At 45.1% G+C, this 19183-nt stretch overlaps 1 protein-coding gene across 1 annotated transcript in view; it reads left to right on the top strand.

Moving 5' to 3' along the window:
• Positions 1-5637: 5637 nt before the first annotated feature.
• Positions 5638-19183, top strand: part of SNX1 (sorting nexin 1) — a 50804-nt gene continuing 37258 nt past the window's right edge. The window contains exon 1 of the mRNA XM_038746361.1: positions 5638-5763. Coding sequence (XP_038602289.1) covers positions 5659-5763 — 105 coding nt within the window. The 5' untranslated portion in view covers positions 5638-5658. The remainder of the gene's footprint in view (positions 5764-19183) is intronic.

A 19183-nucleotide genomic window follows, 5' to 3' on the forward strand; every position in this document is an offset into this window, starting at 1 on the left:
TTTCTTCTCTTTCCTCTTTTTCTTTCCTTTCTTCTCAATGGAAAGAGCCCGGGCTTGGGACTCAGAGGTCATGGGTTCTAATCCCGCCTCCACCACTTGTCTGCTGTGTGACTTTGGGCAAGTCACTTTACTTCACTGGGCCTCAGTGAATTCATCCGTAAAATGGGGATGAAGACTGTGAGCTCCACGGGGGACAACCTGGATTATCTTGTATCTATCCCAGAGCTTAGAACAGTGCTTGACACATAGTAAGCGCTTAACAAATACCATCATTATTATTATTATTATTATTATTATTAGAATGAATGAATGGATTAATTCATTCATTCAATTGTATTTATTATTATTATTCATTCAGCTGTTCATTCATTCATTCATTCATAGAAAAATAATGATGGTTTTTCTTAAGAGAATCAGCGTGGCTCAATGGGAAGAGCACAGGCTTGGGAGTCAGAAGTCGTGGGTCCTAATCCCGGCTCTGCCAGTTGTCAGCTGTGTGACTTTGGGCAAGTCATTTCACTTTACAGGGCCTCCATTCCCTCATCTGTAAAATGGGGATTAAGACTGTGAGCTCCACGGGGGACAACCTGATCACCTTGTGTCCCCCCCCAGCTCTTAGAGCAGTGTTTCGCACATAGTAATCGCTTAACACATGCCATCATTATTATTATTATTATTCATTCATTCATCCGAACATCCATCCATCCTTTTTTTTTTGTCCGTCTCTCCCTTTCTAGACTGTGAGCCCGTTATTTTTTTATGGCATTTATTAAGCGCTTACTATGTGCAAAGCACCGTTCTAAGCGCTGGGGAGGTTACAAGGTGATCAGGTTGTGCCACGCGGTGCTCACAGTCTTCATCCCCATTTAGCAGATGAGGGAACTGAGGCGCAGAGAAGTAAACTGACTTGTCCTGAATCACACAGCTGACAAGTGGCGGAGCCGGGATTAGAACCCACGACCTCTGACTCCCAAGCCCGGGCTCTTTCCACTAAGCCATGCTGCTTCCCCCGAATACAGTTGCAAATTGTTTAAAGGTCTCTGGTTTGGAACCTTGTCAGAAATATCTTTAAAAAAGAAATATTTTATGTCCAGTAGTTTCCCCATCACTACATGCCTTGGGACCCTTACCGAAAATTCCAGCCGATTAACGAGGCGTGATTTCCCCTGACAAAAATCATGTTTGCTTCCTCACAACATGCTATGGTTGACAAGCAGCAAAAGCATTGACTAATGTTTTAAATATGCATAGCACTGCTTAAGCCCTGGGGAAGAGAAAAACATATAGTTTTCCTCTTGCTTGAAGATGCCATAAATGGTGAAGTGCTCCGATGAGCGGCATCTGCGACTTCAAAGGCTGATTCAGGACCCACAGTTCTGACATCTTGAGCGCACACAAAACCTCCCTTTCGTTGTGCTGACATGTTTGTTGTTTTCACTTTTACCTCCTTATCTGGTGGTTAAGGTACCCTGTGACAGGATTTGCTTGATACTGAACACTCAGACACACTTGATGTCTGTTAGGACAGTGTGACAAAATGACTCTTGATGGTGTCATATGCAACATTTCGCAAAAGCCCACCCAAATCAAGAACGGTCCTCCAGAGGAGGTCTCGCCATCTTCCGCTTGCTCCAGAGCCATCTAAGACCCTTCTAGGTCCTTGTACAGTGCTCTGCACATAGTAAGCGCTCAATAAATATGACTGAATGAATGAACTGACTAAGCCCACATTTCCTCTTCACTCACTCCTGTCTCCGTTGCCCTAGAACTTGGATTTACACCCTTATTCTCCCGTCCCTCAGCCCCACAGCATGCATGTACGTATCTGTAATTTATTCATTTATATTAATATCTGTACCCCCTCCAGGCTGTAAGCCCATTTGTGGGAAGGGAATATGTCTACTATCTCAGTTATATTGTACTCTCCCATGTGCATAGTGCAGTGCTCGTCACACAGAAAGCGCTCAATAAATGATTGATTGATAACTCGGGAGCAGGAGACAAGGCGGAGAAAGGCTGGGAATTTTGGAATCATCATCATCATCATCAATCGTATTTATTGAGTGCTTCCTATGTGCAGAGCACTGTACTAAGCGCTTGGGAAGTACAAATTGGCAACATATAGAGACAGTCCCTACCCAACAGTGGGCTCACAGTCTAAAAGGGGGAGACAGAGAACAAAACCAAACATGCTAACAAAATAAAATAGAATAGATATATAGAAATAAATTAAATAAATAAATAGAGTAAAAATCAGAATTCCAACTACAAAGCCATCTAGTACCGTATGCTTGCCAGACCAGTTGCAAACCAGACAAATGACCCCTTGCTCAAGACATATCTGCTTAAATAAAAGGCACTCCGTTATTGACTGTAGCGAGGCCTGTGGGTCTATCGGTGGTGACTGATTCCCAATTTTCAGCTGAGAGGCAGCAATTTCAGAAGTTTTGCTTTACTGTATCCTTCAAATGCTTACTTTGTAGAGAAAAATGTGTGGACTTTGCTTCAGACGCAGTCTTTGGCCTCCTAAAGGCTCACAGTTTAAAGCGGGTGTGGGGATGATAAGACCTACAGGGTCCACAAATAAAATGAGTCAGAACAGTGAAAAGCAGATAAAATAGAACAGTTAAAGACTTATAACAGCAAGGGTGTAACATTGTTGTACAGTCCTTGGACATCTCACAGCCCTGGGCAAATGTGCAAACCTCCAGTGGCTGCCCATTCCCCTCAGCATCAAGTAGACGTTCCTTTTTTAAAAAAATTTTAATTGTTAAGCATTTACCGTGTGCAAGGCACTGTACTAAGGGCTGGGGTAGATACAAGGTAATGACATTGGACACAGTCCGTGTCCTACGTGGGGCTCACAATCTTAATTCCCACTTTACAGATGAGGCAACTGAGGCACTGAGAAGTTAAGCGACTTACTCAAGGTCACACAGCAGACAGGTCCTTACTCCCAGGCCCATGCTCTAACCACTAAGCCGTGCTGCTTCTCAATTGGCTTTTAAGGCACTCCCTCAGCTCCCTCCCTCTTACCTTCATCATCATCAATCGTATTTATTGAGCGCTTACTATGTGCAGAGCACTGTACTAAGCGCTTGGGAAGTACAAATTGGCAACATATAGAGACAGTCCCTACCCAACAGTGGGCTCACAGTCTAAAAGGGGGAGACAGAGAACAAAACCAAACATACTAACAAAATAAAATAAATAGAATAGATATGTACAAATAAAATAAATAAATAAATAAATAGAGTAATAAATATGTACAAACATATATACATATATACAGGTGCTGTGGGGAAGGGAAGGAGGTAAGATGGGGGGATGGAGAGGGGGACGAGGGGGAGAGGAAGGAAGGGGCTCAGTCTGGGAAGGCCTCCTGGAGGAGGAGGCCCCTTACCTTCCCACTCTCTTTCACTGCTCACACTCTTCATTTCTCTCATTGTCTAATTAAGGGTGCCCATCTCTCCTTCACGCCTGCTCAACATCCTAGAACTCTCTCCCTCTTCATTTCTGACAAGATGCACCTCTCCTGTCGGTCAATCAATCAATCAAATTTGTTGAGCGCTTACTATGGGCAGGGCGCTATGCTAAGTGCTGGGGAGAGTACAATGTAACAGAGTTGGAAGACACGTTCCCTGCTGCAAGGAGAGCCCTTCTGAAATCACATCACCCGAAGCCTTTTCCACTTAAATTCTTGTCTCCCCCGCTATTCTTTCCAAACTACCACTTCAATACATCTTCACCATCTAAATAAAGTAGTCACAACCCCTTGGAGAGCAGTTGTATACCTCGTCCTCAAAGGTATTTATCGAGTGCACCACGTACAGAGCACTGAATGAAGCACTTGGGGGAATACAATACAACAGTATTGGCAGACATGATCTCTGCCATAACAAATTTACAGTCAAGAGGGATATTTCACATACTTCTAGACTGTGAGCCCGCTGTTGGGTAGGGACCGTCTCTATACGTTGCCAACTTGTCCTTCCCAAGCGCTTAGTACAGTGCTCTGCACACAGTAAGTGCTCAATAAATACGATTGAATGAATGAATGCTCTATTAATTCCTGCTAACTGCAATCTCTCAGTCAATCAGGGGTATTTATTTATTTTAAAGTACAGAGCCCTGTACTAAGTGCTTAGGAGAGTACCAGTCGATCAATGTATTTATTAACAATAATGATGGTATTTGTTAAGCGCCTACTATGTGCAAAGCACTGTTCTAAGCACTGGGGGGGTTACAAGGTGATCGGGTTGTCCCAAGGGGGGCTCACAGCTTGAATCCCCATTTTCCAGATGAGGTAACTGAGGCGCAGAGAAGCGAAGTGACTTGCCCAAAGTCACACAGCTGACGGTTGGCGGAGCCGGGATTTGAACCCATGACCTCTGACTCCAAAGCCCGGGCTCTTTCCACTGGGCCACGCTGCTTGTGAGCCCACTGTTGGGTAGGGACTGTCTCTATATGTTGCCAACTTGGACTTCCCAAGCGCTTAGTCCAGTGCTCTGCACACAGTAAGCGCTCAATAAATACGATTGATTGATTGATTGATTCTCCCCCTTTCAGACTGTGAGCCCACTGTTGGGTAGGGACTGTCTCTATATGTTGCCAACTTGGACTTCCCAAGCAATTAGTACAGTGCTTTGCACACAGTAAGCACTCAATAAATACGATTGATTGATTGATTGATTGATGAATGAATGATAATAATAATGGCATTTATTAAGCATTTAGAAGGTGATCAGGTTGGTCACCGTGGTTGATCCCCACGCCCTCTGACTGCCGAGGCCGGAAGAGGGGAGAGAGACAAAAAAAAATAGGATGGATGGATGGATGAATGATAATAATAATGGCATTTAATGGATGGATATATGTTTGTACATATTTATTACTCTATTTATTTATTTATTTATTTATTTATTTTACTTGTACATATCTATTCTATTTATTTTATTCTGTTAGTATGTTTGGTTTTGTTCTCTGTCTCCCCCTTTTAGACTGTGAGCCCGCTGTTGGGTAGGGACCGTCACTATATGTTGCCAACTTGTCCTTCCCAAGCGCTTAGTACAGTGCTCTGCACACAGTAAGCACTCAATACGATTGATTGATTGATTGATTCTCCCCCTTTTAGACTGTGAGCCCACTGTTGGGTAGGGACCGTCTCCATATGTTGCCAACTTGTACTTCCCAAGCGCTTAGTCCAGTGCTCTGCACGCAGTAAGCGCTCAATAAATACGATTGATTGATTGATTGATAGATGGATGAATGAATGATAATAATAATGGCATTTATTAAGCATTTAGAAGGTGATCAGGGTGACGACGGTGGTTGCCCCCCACGCCCTCCGTGCCCCGCTGTTTCTGTAGTCACGGTGTGCGAGGCGGGCGCGGCCCTGTCAGGCCCCATTGTTCGCGGCGCCTCCTCTCTATAAAGTTGTTGTTGCCACTTCCGGTGGAGGGGGGGGCCAAGATGGCGTCCGATGGGGGCAAGATGGCGTCCGATAGCGGCCTTCTCTCTATAAAGTTGTTGTTGCCACTTCCGGTGGAGGAGGAGGAGGGCAAGATGGCGTCCGCGGCGGCGGCCTCCTCCTCTCTATAAAGTTGTTGTTGTCACTTCCGGCGCCGGCTGAGGCGAAGGAGGAGGAGGGGGGGCAAGATGGCGTCCGATGGCGGCTCGGAGCGGCTGTCTCCTCCTCCCTTCCCGCGGCCCGAGCCTGAGGACAGCGACGGCGAAGGGGAGGACATCTTCGTCCACGACGCCGTGAGGAAGGGGCCCGGACGGCTGAGGGAGGCCGGGAGGGAGGGCCCGGAGGAGCAGAGCCCCTTCCGTCAGCATCATCTTCTCTCAATCAATCAATCAATCAATCAATCAATCGTATTTATTGTATATATGTATATATGTTTGTACATATTTATTACTCTATTTATTTATTTATTTTACTTGTACCTATCTATTCTATTTATTTTATTTTGTCAGTATGTTTGGATTTTTATTTTCTCCGTCTCCCCCTTTTAGACTGTGAGCCCACTGTTGGGTAGGGCCTGTCTCTATATGTTGCCAACTTGTCCTTCCCAAGCGCTTAGTACAGTGCTCCGCACACAATAAGCGCTCAATAAATACGATTGATTGATTGATTGTTGGGTAGGGACCGTCTCTATAGGTTGCCAATTTGTACTCCCCAAGCGCTTAGTCCAGTGCTCTGCACGTAGTAAGCGCTCAATAAATACGATTGATTGATTGATTGAGCGCTGACTGTGTGCAGAGCACTGGACTAAGCGCTTGGGAAGGACAAGTTGGCAACATCTAGAGACGGTCCCTACCCAACAATCAATCAGTCAATCGTGTTTATTGAGCGCTTACTGTGTGCAGAGCACTGGACTAAGCGCTTGGGAAGGACAAACTGGCAACATCTAGAGACAGTCCCTACCCAACAGCGGGCTCACAGTCTAAAAGGGGGAGACAGAGAACAAAACCGAACATAATGATAGTAATGATGGCATTTATTAAGCGCTTACTATGTGCCAGGCACTGTTCTAAGCGCTGGGGAGGTTACAAGGTGATCAGGTGGTCCCACGGGGGGCTCACAGTCTTCATCCCCGTTTTACAGATGAGGGAACCGAGGCCCAGAGAAGTGACTTGCCCAGAGTCACACAGCTGACGAGTGGCGGAGCCGGGATTCGAACCCATGACCCCTGACTCCAAAGTCCGTGCTGTTTCCACTGAGCCAAATAAATAAATAAATAAAAATAATGAAAATAAATAAATAAAATAAATAGAATAGGGATGTTCAAGGAAAATAAATAGAGTAATAAATATGTACAAACATCTCTATACATATATACAGGTGCTGTGGGGAAGGGAATAGAGACAGTCCCTACCCAACAGTGGGCTCACAGTCTAAAAGGGGGAGGCAGAGGACAAAACCAAACATACTAACAAAATAAAATAAATCAATCAATCAATCAATCGTATTTATTGAGCGCTTACTATGTGCAGAGCACTGTACTAAGCGCTTGGGAAGTACAAATTGGCATCACATAGAGACAGTCCCTACCCGATAGTGGGCTCACAGTCTAAAAGGGGGAGACAGAGAACAGAACCAAACATACCAACAAAATAAAATAAGTAGGATAGAAATGTACAAGTAAAATAAATAAATAAATAAATAAACAGAGTAATAAATATGTACAACCATATATACATATATACAGGTGCTGTGGGGAGGGGAAGGCGGTAAGGCGGGGGGATGGAGAGGGGGACGAGGGGGAGAGGAAAGAAGGGGCTCAATCTGGGAAGGCCTCCTGGAGGAGGTGAGCTCTCAGCAGGGCCTTGAAGGGAGGAAGAGAGCTAGCTTGGCGGATGGGCAGAGGGAGGGCATTCCAGGCCCGGGGGATGACGTGGGCCGGGGGTCGATGGCGGGACAGGCGAGAGCGAGGTACAGTGAGGAGATTAGTGGTGGAGGAGCGGAGGGTGCGGGCTGGGCAGTAGAAGGAGAGAAGGGAGGTGAGGTAGGAGGGGGCGAGGTGCTGGAGAGCCTTGAAGCCCAGGGTGAGGAGTTTCTGCCTGATGCGCAGATTGATCGGTAGCCATTGGAGGTTTTTGAGGAGGGGAGTGATATGTCCAGAGCGTTTCTGGACAAAGATAATCCGGGCAGCAGCATGAAGTATGGATTGAAGTGGAGAGAGACACGAGGATGGGAGATCAGAGAGAAGGCTAGTGCAGTAGTCCAGACGGGATAGGATGAGAGCTTGAATTAGCAGGGTAGCGGTTTGGATGGAGAGGAAAGGGCGGATCTTGGCAATGTTGCGGAGCTGAGACCGGCAGGTTTTGGTGACGGCTTGGATGTGAGGGGTGAATGAGAGAGCGGAGTCGAGGATGACACCAAGGTTGCGGGCTTGTGAGACGGGAAGGATGGTAGTGCCGTCAACAGAGATGGGAAAGTCAGGGAGAGGACAAGGTTTGGGAGGGAAGACAAGGAGCTCAGTCTTCGACATGTTGAGCTTTAGGTGGCGGGCGGACATCCAGATGGAGATGTCCTGAAGGCAGGAGGAGATGCGAGCCTGGAGGGAGGGGGAGAGAGCAGATAGAATAGATATGTACAAGTAAAATAAATAAATAGAGTAATAAATATGTACAAGCATATATACATATATACAGGTGCTGTGGGGAAGGGAAGGAGGTAAGATGGGGGGGATGGAGAGGGGGACGAGGGACTTCTAGACTGTGAGCCCGCTGTGGGGTCGGGACCATCTCTAGATGTTGCCAACTTGTCCTTCCCAAGCGCTTAGTACAGTGCTCTGCACACAGGAAGCGCTCAATAAATACGATTGAATGAATGAGTGAATGTTGGGTAGGGACCGTCTCTCTATGTTGCCAACTTGTCCTTCCCGAGCGCTTAGTCCAGTGCTCAGCACACAGTAAGCGCTCAATCAGTACGATTGAATGAATGTTGGGTAGGGACCGTCTCTATATGTTGCCAACTTGTACTTCCCAAGCGCTTAGAACAGTGCTCGGCACACAGGAAGCGCTCAGTAAATATGATTGATTGATCAGCAGCATTATCTATTTTACTTGTACATATCTATTCTATTTATTTTATTTTGTTAGTATGTTTTGTTGTCTGTCTCCCCCTTCTAGACTGTGAACCCACTGTTGGGTAGGGACCATCTCTATATGTTGCCAACTTGTACTTCCCAAGCACCTAGTACAGTGCTCTGCACACAGGAAGTGCTCAATAAGTCCGATTGATTGATCAGCAGCATTATCTATTTATTTATTTTACTTGTACGTATCTATTCTATTTTATTTTGTTAATATGTTTTGTTTTGTTTTCTGTCTCCCCATTCTAGACTGTGAGCCCACTGTTGGGTAGGGACCGTCTCTAGATGTTGCCAACTTGTCCTTCCCAAGCGCTTAGTACAGTGCTCTGCACACAGTAAGCGCTCAATAAATATAATTGATTGAGAGGAGCAGCATGGCTCAGTGGAAAGAACCAGGGCTTTGGAGTCAGGGGTCATGGGTTCAAGTCCCATCTCCACCCATTGTCAGCTGTGTGACTTTGGGCCAGTCACTTCACTCCTCTGGGCCTCAGTTCCCTCATCTGTAAAATGGGGGTGGGGACTGTGAGCCCCCCGTGGGGCCACCTGATCACCTTGTTACCTCCCCAGTGCTTAGAGTAGTGCCTTGCACATAGTAAGCGCTTAATAAATGCTATCATTATTATTAATAATAGCAATTAATAATAATAATATTAAATAATAGGACAAACAATAATAATAATGATGGCATTTAAGTGCTTACTATGTGCTAAACACTGGGGTGGATATAAGGTGATCAGGTGGTCCCACAGGGAGCTCATAGTCTTCATCCCTATTTTACATATGAGGGTACTGAGGCACAGAGAATAATAATAATGATGGTATTTGGTAATAGCTTACTATGTGCGAAGCACTGTTCTAAGCACTGGAGAGGTACAAGGTAGTCAGGTTGTCCCACGTGGGGCTCACAGTCTTCATCCCCATTTTGCAGGTGAGGGAACTGAGGCACAAAGAATAATAATAATGATGGTATTTGGTAAGCGCTTACTATGTGCCAAGCACCGTTCTAAGCACTGGCGAAGGTACAAGGTGATCAGGTTGTCCCACGGGGGGCTCGCAGTCTTCATCCCCATTTTACAGGTGAGGGAACTGAGGCTCAGGGAATAATAATAATGATAGTATTTGGTAAGCGCATACTATGTGCAAAGCACCGTTCTAAGCGCTGGGGAGGATACAAGGTGATCAGGTTGTCCCCCATGGGACTCACAGTCTTCATCCCCATTTTGCAGATGAGGGAACTGAGGCACCGAGAATAATAATAATGACAGTATTTGGTAAGCGCTTACTATGTGCCAAGCACTGTTCTAAGCACTGGGGAGGATACAAGGTAATCAGGCCGTCCCACGGCGGGGGGGGGGGTCACAGTCTTCATCCCCATTTTACAGATGAGACCCAGAGAATAATAATAATAATAATGGCATTTGTTAAGCACTTACTATGTGCAAAGTACTGTTCTAAGCGCTGGGGAGGATCCACGGTGATCAGGTTGTCCCACGGTGGGCTCACAGTCTTCATCCCCATTTTACAGATGAGGGAACTGAGGCTCAGAGAATAATAATAATAATGATAAAGGCATTTGTTAAGTACTTACTATGTGCCAAGCACTGTTCCGAGCGCTGGGGAGGATGCAAGGTGATCAGGTTGTCCCACAGGGGCATTCACAGTCTTCATCCCCATTTTCCAGGTGAGGGAACTGAGGCACGGAAAATAATGGCATTTTTTAAGCGCTTACTATGTGCAAAGCACTGTTCTAAGCGCTGGGGAGGATACAAAGTGATCAGGTTGTCCCACGGCGGGCTCACAGTCTTCATCCCCATTTTCCAGGTGAGGGAACCGAGGCATGGAAAATAATAATAATAATGGCATTTGTTAGGTGCTTACTATGTGCAAAGCACTGTTCTAAGTGCTGGGAAGGATACAAGGGGATCAGGTTGTCTCCTGGGGGCTCACAGTCTTCATCTCCATTTTACAGGTGAGGGAACTGAGGCATAGAATAATAATAATGGCATTTGTTAGGCGCTTACCATGTGCAAAGCACTGCTCTAAGCACTGGGGAGGATACAAGGTAATTAGGTTTTCCCATGGGGGACTCATAGTCTTCTTCCTCATTTTATATGAGGGAACTTCCAGATTGTGAGCCCATTGTTAGGTGGGGACCGTCACTATCTCCTGCTGATTTGTACTTTCTGAAGCGCTTAGTACGGTGCTCTGCACCCAGTAAGCGCTTAGTAAATACGATTGAATGAATGAATCCATTCATTCTAATAATAATAATAATAATAATGATGGTATTTGTTAAGCGTTTACTATGTGCCAAGCGCTGTTCTAAGCGCTGGGGGAGGTACAAGGGGATCAGGTTGTCCCATGGCAGGTTCACAGTCTTAATCCCCATTTTACAGATGAGGGAACTGGGGCCCAGAGAAGAATAATAATAATAATAATAATGATGGCATTTGTTAAGAGCTTATTATTTGCCAAGCGCTGTTCTAAGCGCTGGGGAGGTTACGAGGTGATCAGGTTGTCATCATCATCATCAATTGTATTTATTGAGTGCTTACTGTGTGCAGAGCACTGTACTAAGCGCTCGGGAAGTACAAGTTGGGAACACATAGAGACAGTCCCTACCCAACAGTGGGCTCACAGTCTCAAAGGGGGAGACAAAACCAAACATACTAATAAAATAAAATAAATAGAATAGATATGTACAAGTAAAATAAATAGAGTAATAAATATGTACAAACATATATACAGGTGCTGTGGGGAAGGGAAGGAGGTAAGATGGGGGGATGGAGAGGGGGACGAGGGGGAGAGGAAGGAAGGGGCTCAGTCTGGGAAGGCCTCCTGGAGGAGGTGAGCTCTCAGCAGGGCCTTGAAGCTCTCAATAGGGCCTCAGTAGGTTGTCCCCCATGGGGCTCAGTCTTCACCCCCATTTTACAGACGAGGGAACCGAGGCTCAGAGAAGTGAAATGACTTACCCAAGGTCACACAGCTGACAAGTGGCACAGCTGCTAAGTGGCAGAGCCAGGATTAGAACCCATGACCTCTGACTCCCAAGCCCGGGCTCTTTCCACTAAGCCACGCTTGCTTCTCTGGTTCTGGTTTCTTGACCGGTTCTCGCCCCTGACCTAGCGACTTGGCTGGAATAGGCAGTAGCAATCAGTGCTCATTCATTCATTCATTCATTCATTCATTCATTCAGTCGCATTTACTGAGCACTTACTATGTGCAGAGCACCGGACTAAGCGCTTGGAAAGTACAGTTCGGCAACAAATAGAGATCAATCAATCGTATTTATTGAGCGCTTACTGTGTGCAGAGCACTGTACTAAGCGCTTGGGAAATACAAGTTGGAATAGTCCCTACCCAACACCGGCTCGCAGCCTAGAAGTCCTCGTTTTCAGCGCTTTGTTGCCCATAAAGCGGCTGACTTGAGAAGACTGTAAACGGAGGGTGGAACCCCGAATTAGCTGACAGTGTGTGAGCTTTCTCCTAGGAAGATCCTGCCTTGGGGGAGACGAAGGAAGGCCATTTTCTCTCTGAAATATCAATCAATCAATCGTATTTATTGAGCGCTTACTGTGTGCAGAGCACTGTACTAAAGTACAAGTTGGCAACGTATAGAGACAGTCCCTACCCAACAGTGGGCTCACAGTCTAGAAGGGGGAGACAGAGAACAAAACCAAACATATTAATAAAATAGAATAGATATGTACAAGTAAAATAAATAGAGTAATAAATATGTACAACATATATACCTATATCTTCCCTTTTTGCTGCTTTTGCGTTATTCTCCCTCTCCCTGTTATTAGGTCAAGTAACCACGGTACTGCCTTGATGAGGTGGGATCTCTTTTTCGGTTTAAAGGATCCTGTTTCTCTTTGAGTCAGTGAAACTCAAAATCTGGAATTAAAGGTGGAGGAAGCAGGGGGGAAAAAAAGTACTGAACTGGATTATGTGAAGGTATCCCTAGAATATACATCAAAATAATCCACTGAGTAGGATTACTCCACCCCTTCTCCATCCCCCCCGCCTTACCTCCTTCCCCTCCCCACAGCACTTATATATATGTATATATGTTTGTATGTATTTATTACTCTATTTTATTTGTACAAATTTATTCTATTTTTTTAATATGTTTGGTTTTGTTCTCTGTCTCCCCCTTCTAGACTGTGAGCCCACTGTTGGGTAGGGACCGTCTCTCTGTGTTGCCAACTTGTACTTCCCAAGCGCTTAGTCCAGTGCTCTGCACACAGTAAGCGCTCAATAAATACGATTGAATGAATGAATATACAGCAAAGACAGTGAGCAGGGACCCTAACACTTGAAACTCACTGGTTAAGACCATCCATTCTAGTCTGGTCTTTAATTAGATGTCCTCAATACCCATGTTTACAACGTCCCCGTTATTTGATAACTCCCTGGCATCTGGAGACTAAATCTTGTTCAAATTTCCTGGAGTAACTCTCCTGTCAGACTTAAAAAATTTATATTGAATTACATCCCATTAGGGGGAAAAAAAAAATCTCTTCATTTTACCAAATTTCCCAGAGCCAGGCAGGGTAACTATTTGATAACAATCTTCCTAGGTCTAGAAATTGGACATTATCTGAAAAATTGGGGTAATTTTGACACAGACTCTATGACAATGGAAATAACTCTCTTCAGGAGGAAAATTCACTTTCTAGGATCAAAGGAAATTAAATGGATCATTACTTGTTACCATCATATCACTCTCAGCAAGGGCATGAGGGGGCCATTTGGCAAGCAGTAAAAATCCTTTACTTAATATCAAACTAAAATTGGGTGTTTTTTGGAAAGGCCTCATCTGGCTCTGAAAGCAAAGTTAAATTTAGAGCCTTGAGCTCAGAGGAAGGAGTTGCCAGGGGGACTAAAATGCAACCTGCAAGCCATTTTCAGAGCTCCCTGCCCTCATCTTAATTTACATGAGGTTAATTACAAATAATTCTAACTCTGTCTAGACTGTGACTACCATTTGTTTTTACAGGCTGCAAATAAGACTTTGATTCCTGTAATCATTTTAATGGTTAGCAAGTAAAATAGATGATTATTCTTGGTTAGTGTCTCAGATGTCCCTTCTCACCCTGATATTTTTTTGGTGTGGAAAAACCTGAGCTGTGTTGGCGTCTCTGGGGATAGTCTGTAAACTACTTTTGAAGACTTCCCAATTACATGGCTTAGCAGTCTTCTTGAAATCCATCATGTTTAATTAACAAGTCAATTGATTTAGGTTTGTGGGGCAATAAAATCCCTGACTTTCAAAGCAAGTGAGGTTGTGAGGCCTCCAAACCGATCACTTGATGATAGCCTAAGTAATATTGTGTAACTGGTGGCCCAAAGATGTTATACAGGTAGGTTGTGTAGTTAATTGTCATACAGTTCCTGTGAGCTAAGTCTTTGGGAAGTGGCAATATCATTTGGAATTGGAGTGTTGGGGCAGTGGATGCCTGAGTAAAATAGTTCACCCGAACATTATTTTTATGGCGTTTAAGCGCTTACTATATGCCAGGCACTGTACTAAGTTCTGGGCTAGAAACAGGCTGATCAGGTTGGGCACAGTCATTGTCGCACATGGGGCTCACATCTCAATCCCCATTATACTAATGCATCAGTGGAGGCACAGAAAAGTAAATTGACTTGCCCAGGGTCACGTAACAGACAAGTGACAAAAGCTGAGATTAGAACTCAGGTCCTTCTGACTCTATCCACTATCAATCAATTGATTGTATTTATTGAGCATATTTATTGGGGTCAAGGGAGACCCCCTTCAGAACAGGAGAGACATGAGCATGTCTGAAGGCAGTGGAGGAAAAGGCCACTGGAGAGCAAACAGTTGAAGATGGTGCCTAGGGAGGGACGAAGTGAGGTGGCAAGTGCCCTGATAAAGTGTGAAGGGATGGGATCCCGAGGGAAGGCAGATCTTAGTACAAGCGCTTAGTACAGTGCTGTGCACACAGTAAGTGCTCAATAAATACGATTGAATGAATCCCCTCCTGAGACACTGCTGGGAAAGATGGAAAGGCTGAAGAAGGAGACCAAAAGGGGAAAAATAGGAAGCATAACAGTGATCAAAATCAGTCTGTTTAAAAGTAAAAGTAACAAGTTTTGCTACTTTGGGGATCTTCCAGCTTTGTATATTTTTGCATTGGAATAGGCTAGAGGTAATTTGTTCTGGGTGATAGGGTACTATTTGCATTAAAAACTTGGAGACCAAAGAAGATGTCCAGAAGTAAACCCATGAAATTCTGAAGAATCACGGAGGTAGATGAAGCCTAAATAAAAACTTCTGCCGTATCTGAATCCAGATACCCGGTTTGTGATTAAAAAAATCTCAGTCATCAGATAGATTTCGGTTTTGTTTTTGTTTTTTGTGTGTTTGTTTTTTTCCCCCCTTTCAGTGAGGTTTATACGTGAAAGGCTAAGCTAGAGCTTTGTTCCTGGGTGGAGAGCAAAAACTTTCAGGCCAGCTAGAGATAATGCCGGTGGGAAGCAGTGTGGCCTAATGGATAGAGCACAGGCCTGGGAATTAGGATTTGGGTTCCAGTCCCAGCTCCAGTACTTGTGTGTGTGACCTTGGGCAAATCACTTAACTTCTCTGTGCCTCAGTTACCTCATCTGGAAAATGGAGATCAAGACTGTGAGCCCCATGTGGGACACAGACCGCGTCCAACCTCATTACCTTGTATCTACCCCAGCGCTTAGGAACAGTGCCTGGCTTAACAAATTCCATTAAAAAAGATAGTAAGTTCCTGACATGCCCTTCTTTTAAAAGAGGTGTAGTTTTCTTTTTGTTTGGTTGTGCGCCTGTCTTTTTTTTTTTAAGCCTCAGTTCACTTCATTGGCTTCATTTGCAGTCCCCTGAACATAGGTTGTTTCACTTTCTTTAGAATTTGTGACCTTTGTTTCTCATCATAGCAAGCCCTCGTTCTGTGAGGCAAGTCTGCTTGTTAAGAGATGCCTCCAGAGTTCACAGCATAGCTCGTGCTGTGATGTGCTCCTTGAGGATACCAAGGCACCCTGGATGAGCTAAAAAGCACTTGACTAGAAATTGTCATTTAAAAATTAAAGTCTTCTCTACCATATAGCCAGCCAACTCTTGAGTATACTGATAAAGAGTAGAAATAGCAGGGAGAAATGAAATTCAGAGCATAAAGTACTCACTGTAACCAATAACTTTGCCCTTTTGAAAGCATATCATTTACCAACAAGCAGCAGAGTTACTAATTTTAAGCTTCAACCAGTGGTGACCACCTCATTGTTAGAGGTCACCGTGACACGGAAAAGAGGGGAAGCAGGGGGTAGAAAGGAAAGCAAGGAGCTGAATAATCTGTTTTTAATCTCTCAAAGATTTGAGAATTGACATGCTTGTGTAGATGCACTCTTACGTTGATATCACTGGGGCATAGAACACCTTAGATAAAACTTGATCTTGGCCAATTCAGTAGATTCTAGGGGCACAAGAAAGGCTTGCTTTGGATTTTGCCCTATAGCGACGTAGTAAAACTCGTAGCCTGTGGTTAAATTTCATCAGGCATGAATTTTCTTGTTTCCGTTTGACATTCTAGGTTGCTTCCCTCTATCCAAATATAACTTGTTTTGTGGTATTCGTTAAAACACTACTACATGCCAGACAGTGCCCTGAGCAGGGGGGTAGACATAAGATAGGTGGGACACAGTCCCTGTTCCACGTAGGGCTCACAGTCTTTATCTCCATTTTACAGGTGAAGTAACTGAGGCACAGAGAAGCGAAATGACTTAGCCAAGGTCACACAGCAGGCAAGTAGTGGAGCCAGGATTAGAACCCAGGTCCTCTGTGTCCTTGGCCTGTGACTTTTCCACTAGACCACACTGCTTCCCGTTTGCTTGTTTACCTTCATGTGAAGCAGCGAACAGAGAAGCAGCGTGGCTCAGTGGAAAGAGCACAGGCTTTGGAGTCAGAGGTCACGGGTTCAAATCCCGGCTCCACCACTTGTCAGCTGTGTGACTTTGGGCAAGTCACTTAACTTCTCTGGGCCTCAGTTCCCTCATCTGTAAAATGAGGATTAAGACTGTGAGCCCCCCGTGGGACAAGCTGATCACCTTGTAACCTCCCCAGCGCTTAGAACAGTGCTTTGCACATAGTAAGCACTTAATAAATGCTATCATTCATGTGGCAGGTTCTTTAGGTCTCCATCTAGCCAGTCCTGTGCCTCATTGGGCAGTCATAGGGGTCTGTTCGTTGTGACCAGGTGGATTTGGTTCTAGTGAAAGGTGCCTGAACAGCCTCCCCCTAATATTGTCCCGGCTTAAGTCAGTTATAATCAAGGCAGGGTTGCTTTCCAGTGACTCATCTCTGATCCTGCCGTAGTAACACTACTCTAAATGCAGGTTCCCTTACCCTCTTGGCTTCCTGAAACCACTATCTCTGAGGTGAGTGGCCGGCCCAGTAGCATAGGACTGCACCTGGGGGACCAACGTGAGCCTTGGATCAAAGCCTGTGGGCGAGGGGAGGACTCTGGGGCGTCGTTGACTTGGATGGCATTTGAACTGCCATTTCCAAGACGGCCAAAATCGGCTACTGTGATTTTTCACATTGAGTGTCAACGTGCTTGTCTCCTTTTGCTTCTTCCATTGCTCCTGATGCTTTCGCTTGGGCATTTTTCCATCAATGGTATTTGAGTGCTTACTGTGTGCAGAGCACTGTACTAAGCGCTTGGGAGAGTCGGTAGACTTTTCCCCCTGCCCATTATTCAGGAATGACCTCTTGGAGCAGTGAGTTCTGATCATGGCTCTCTTACCACCTTGTGTCTCTTGAGCAAATAACTTAATTGCCCCTCTTAATAATAATAATAATAATAATGTTGGCATTTGTTAAGCGCTTACTATGTGCAAAGCACTTTTCTAAGCACTGGGGAGGGGGAAACAAGGTAATGAGGTTGTCCCATGTGGGGCTCACAGTCTTAATCCCCATTTTACAGATGAGGTAACTGAGGCTCAGAGAAGTTAAGTGACTTGCCCAAGGTCACACAGCAGACATGTGGGGGAGCCAGGATTCGAACCTATGATCTCTGACTCCAAAGCCCGGGCTCTTTCCACTGAGCCACGCTGCTTCTCCATGTGGGACTTTAAGCCCCTTTGTAAATGGAAGAAGCAGTAATTTACCTCAGTGTCCTTTTGAATCACAACTAATAAAAACCTACCCTGTAAAAAATGGTTCCTGAGGTGTTGGGTTTCTCCCCCCCCCCACCACCCCTTTGGTCTTTTTATGACAGCCCAGCTCCTCATTATCCAGGTTTGGCTTCCAGGAGAAAAGGTAATTCTGCTTCCTTAATCCTTCCAGATGATGTAAGGATTTTCTGTATTTTGACGGCTTGCTCAGCAGAGGTGGTCTGTGCTTTCTGGAATTTGTGGAAGACATGGGATGGGACTTCTTTTTTTTTTTTCCTTTTTGGTATTTAAGTGCCTACTATGCTCCAGGCACTCTATTAAGCACTGGGATAGACACAAGCTAATCAGGTTGGTTGTCCATGGCACACATTCTTAATCCTCATTTTTCAGATGAGGCAACTGAGGCACAGAGTAGCTAAGGGACTTGCCCCAGGTCACACAGCAGGCAAGTGGCAGAGCCGGGATTAGAACCCAGGCCCTTGCTTTTTCCACTTGGCCACACTGCTTCTTTTGGCCTTGCACGCTTCCTTTCCCTGGTTCAAACACCTCACCACTCCTACTTAACTTTTGGTATGAAACTAAGTATAATTGATCATTCCTGAAGCAAGCTGCCATAACTTCCTCAGTCCTCACAGTTATCAGGAAAGTGACCATTGCTCACATTGATAGATTGCGAACCCTTCAAGGGGAAGGGTCTGTATCTAATTCCCACATGGGTAGCCTTTCCTAGCACTTAGTAGAGTGCTGTCTACTCAGGAAGCCCTTAATAAATGCTGTTACTATTCTTCTGGCAGCTTCTCTTAGTGAAATGCTAGCTTAAATTTAATCAGATCCGCTCCCGTGATAGAGTGAATCGTATAATTACAAACCACCCGTATTCCTTCTGGAACTTCCAGGAGTCACTTACTAATGAGGTGCCAGCTTCTGTCATCGTCATAGGGAAACTACAGTAACAGAGACCCTAATGCTCCTAATCAAACTATAGTTGGGATGGGGCTTCTCAGCAGACTTCTTTAGAAGACTCTAATACTCGTAGAGGTCTTATGATGCCTATGTGTGTCTTACTCTGACTCCAAGCACTTAGTACAGTGCTCTGCACATAGTAAGCGCTCAATAAATACGATTGATTGATTGATTACTCTGCATCTTCTCTCCAGGGCTCAATCCTTTGCAGGCCCTCCTCCCACCCCCTTTCCTTAAACTAAGTGGTTTGGAAAGAAGGACAGGAGTTAAAGCATTTCTTTATAGAGGAAGCACTCAGAGAAGAGAGTTTGGGGGTGACTCAAAGCCTAGCAAGGAAGTTAGTGGTATCTGCAGGAGAGGAACCGAATCAGTGACCCCACCCACAAGACAAGGCGTCCCGAGAGAATATCGGGAGGGTACAGTAAGAACCAGGTCAGCTGTTCCTTCTTATTCTGA

Source organism: Tachyglossus aculeatus, chromosome 5 (genome assembly GCF_015852505.1).
Source record: "Tachyglossus aculeatus isolate mTacAcu1 chromosome 5, mTacAcu1.pri, whole genome shotgun sequence".
NCBI lineage: Eukaryota > Metazoa > Chordata > Mammalia > Monotremata > Tachyglossidae > Tachyglossus > Tachyglossus aculeatus.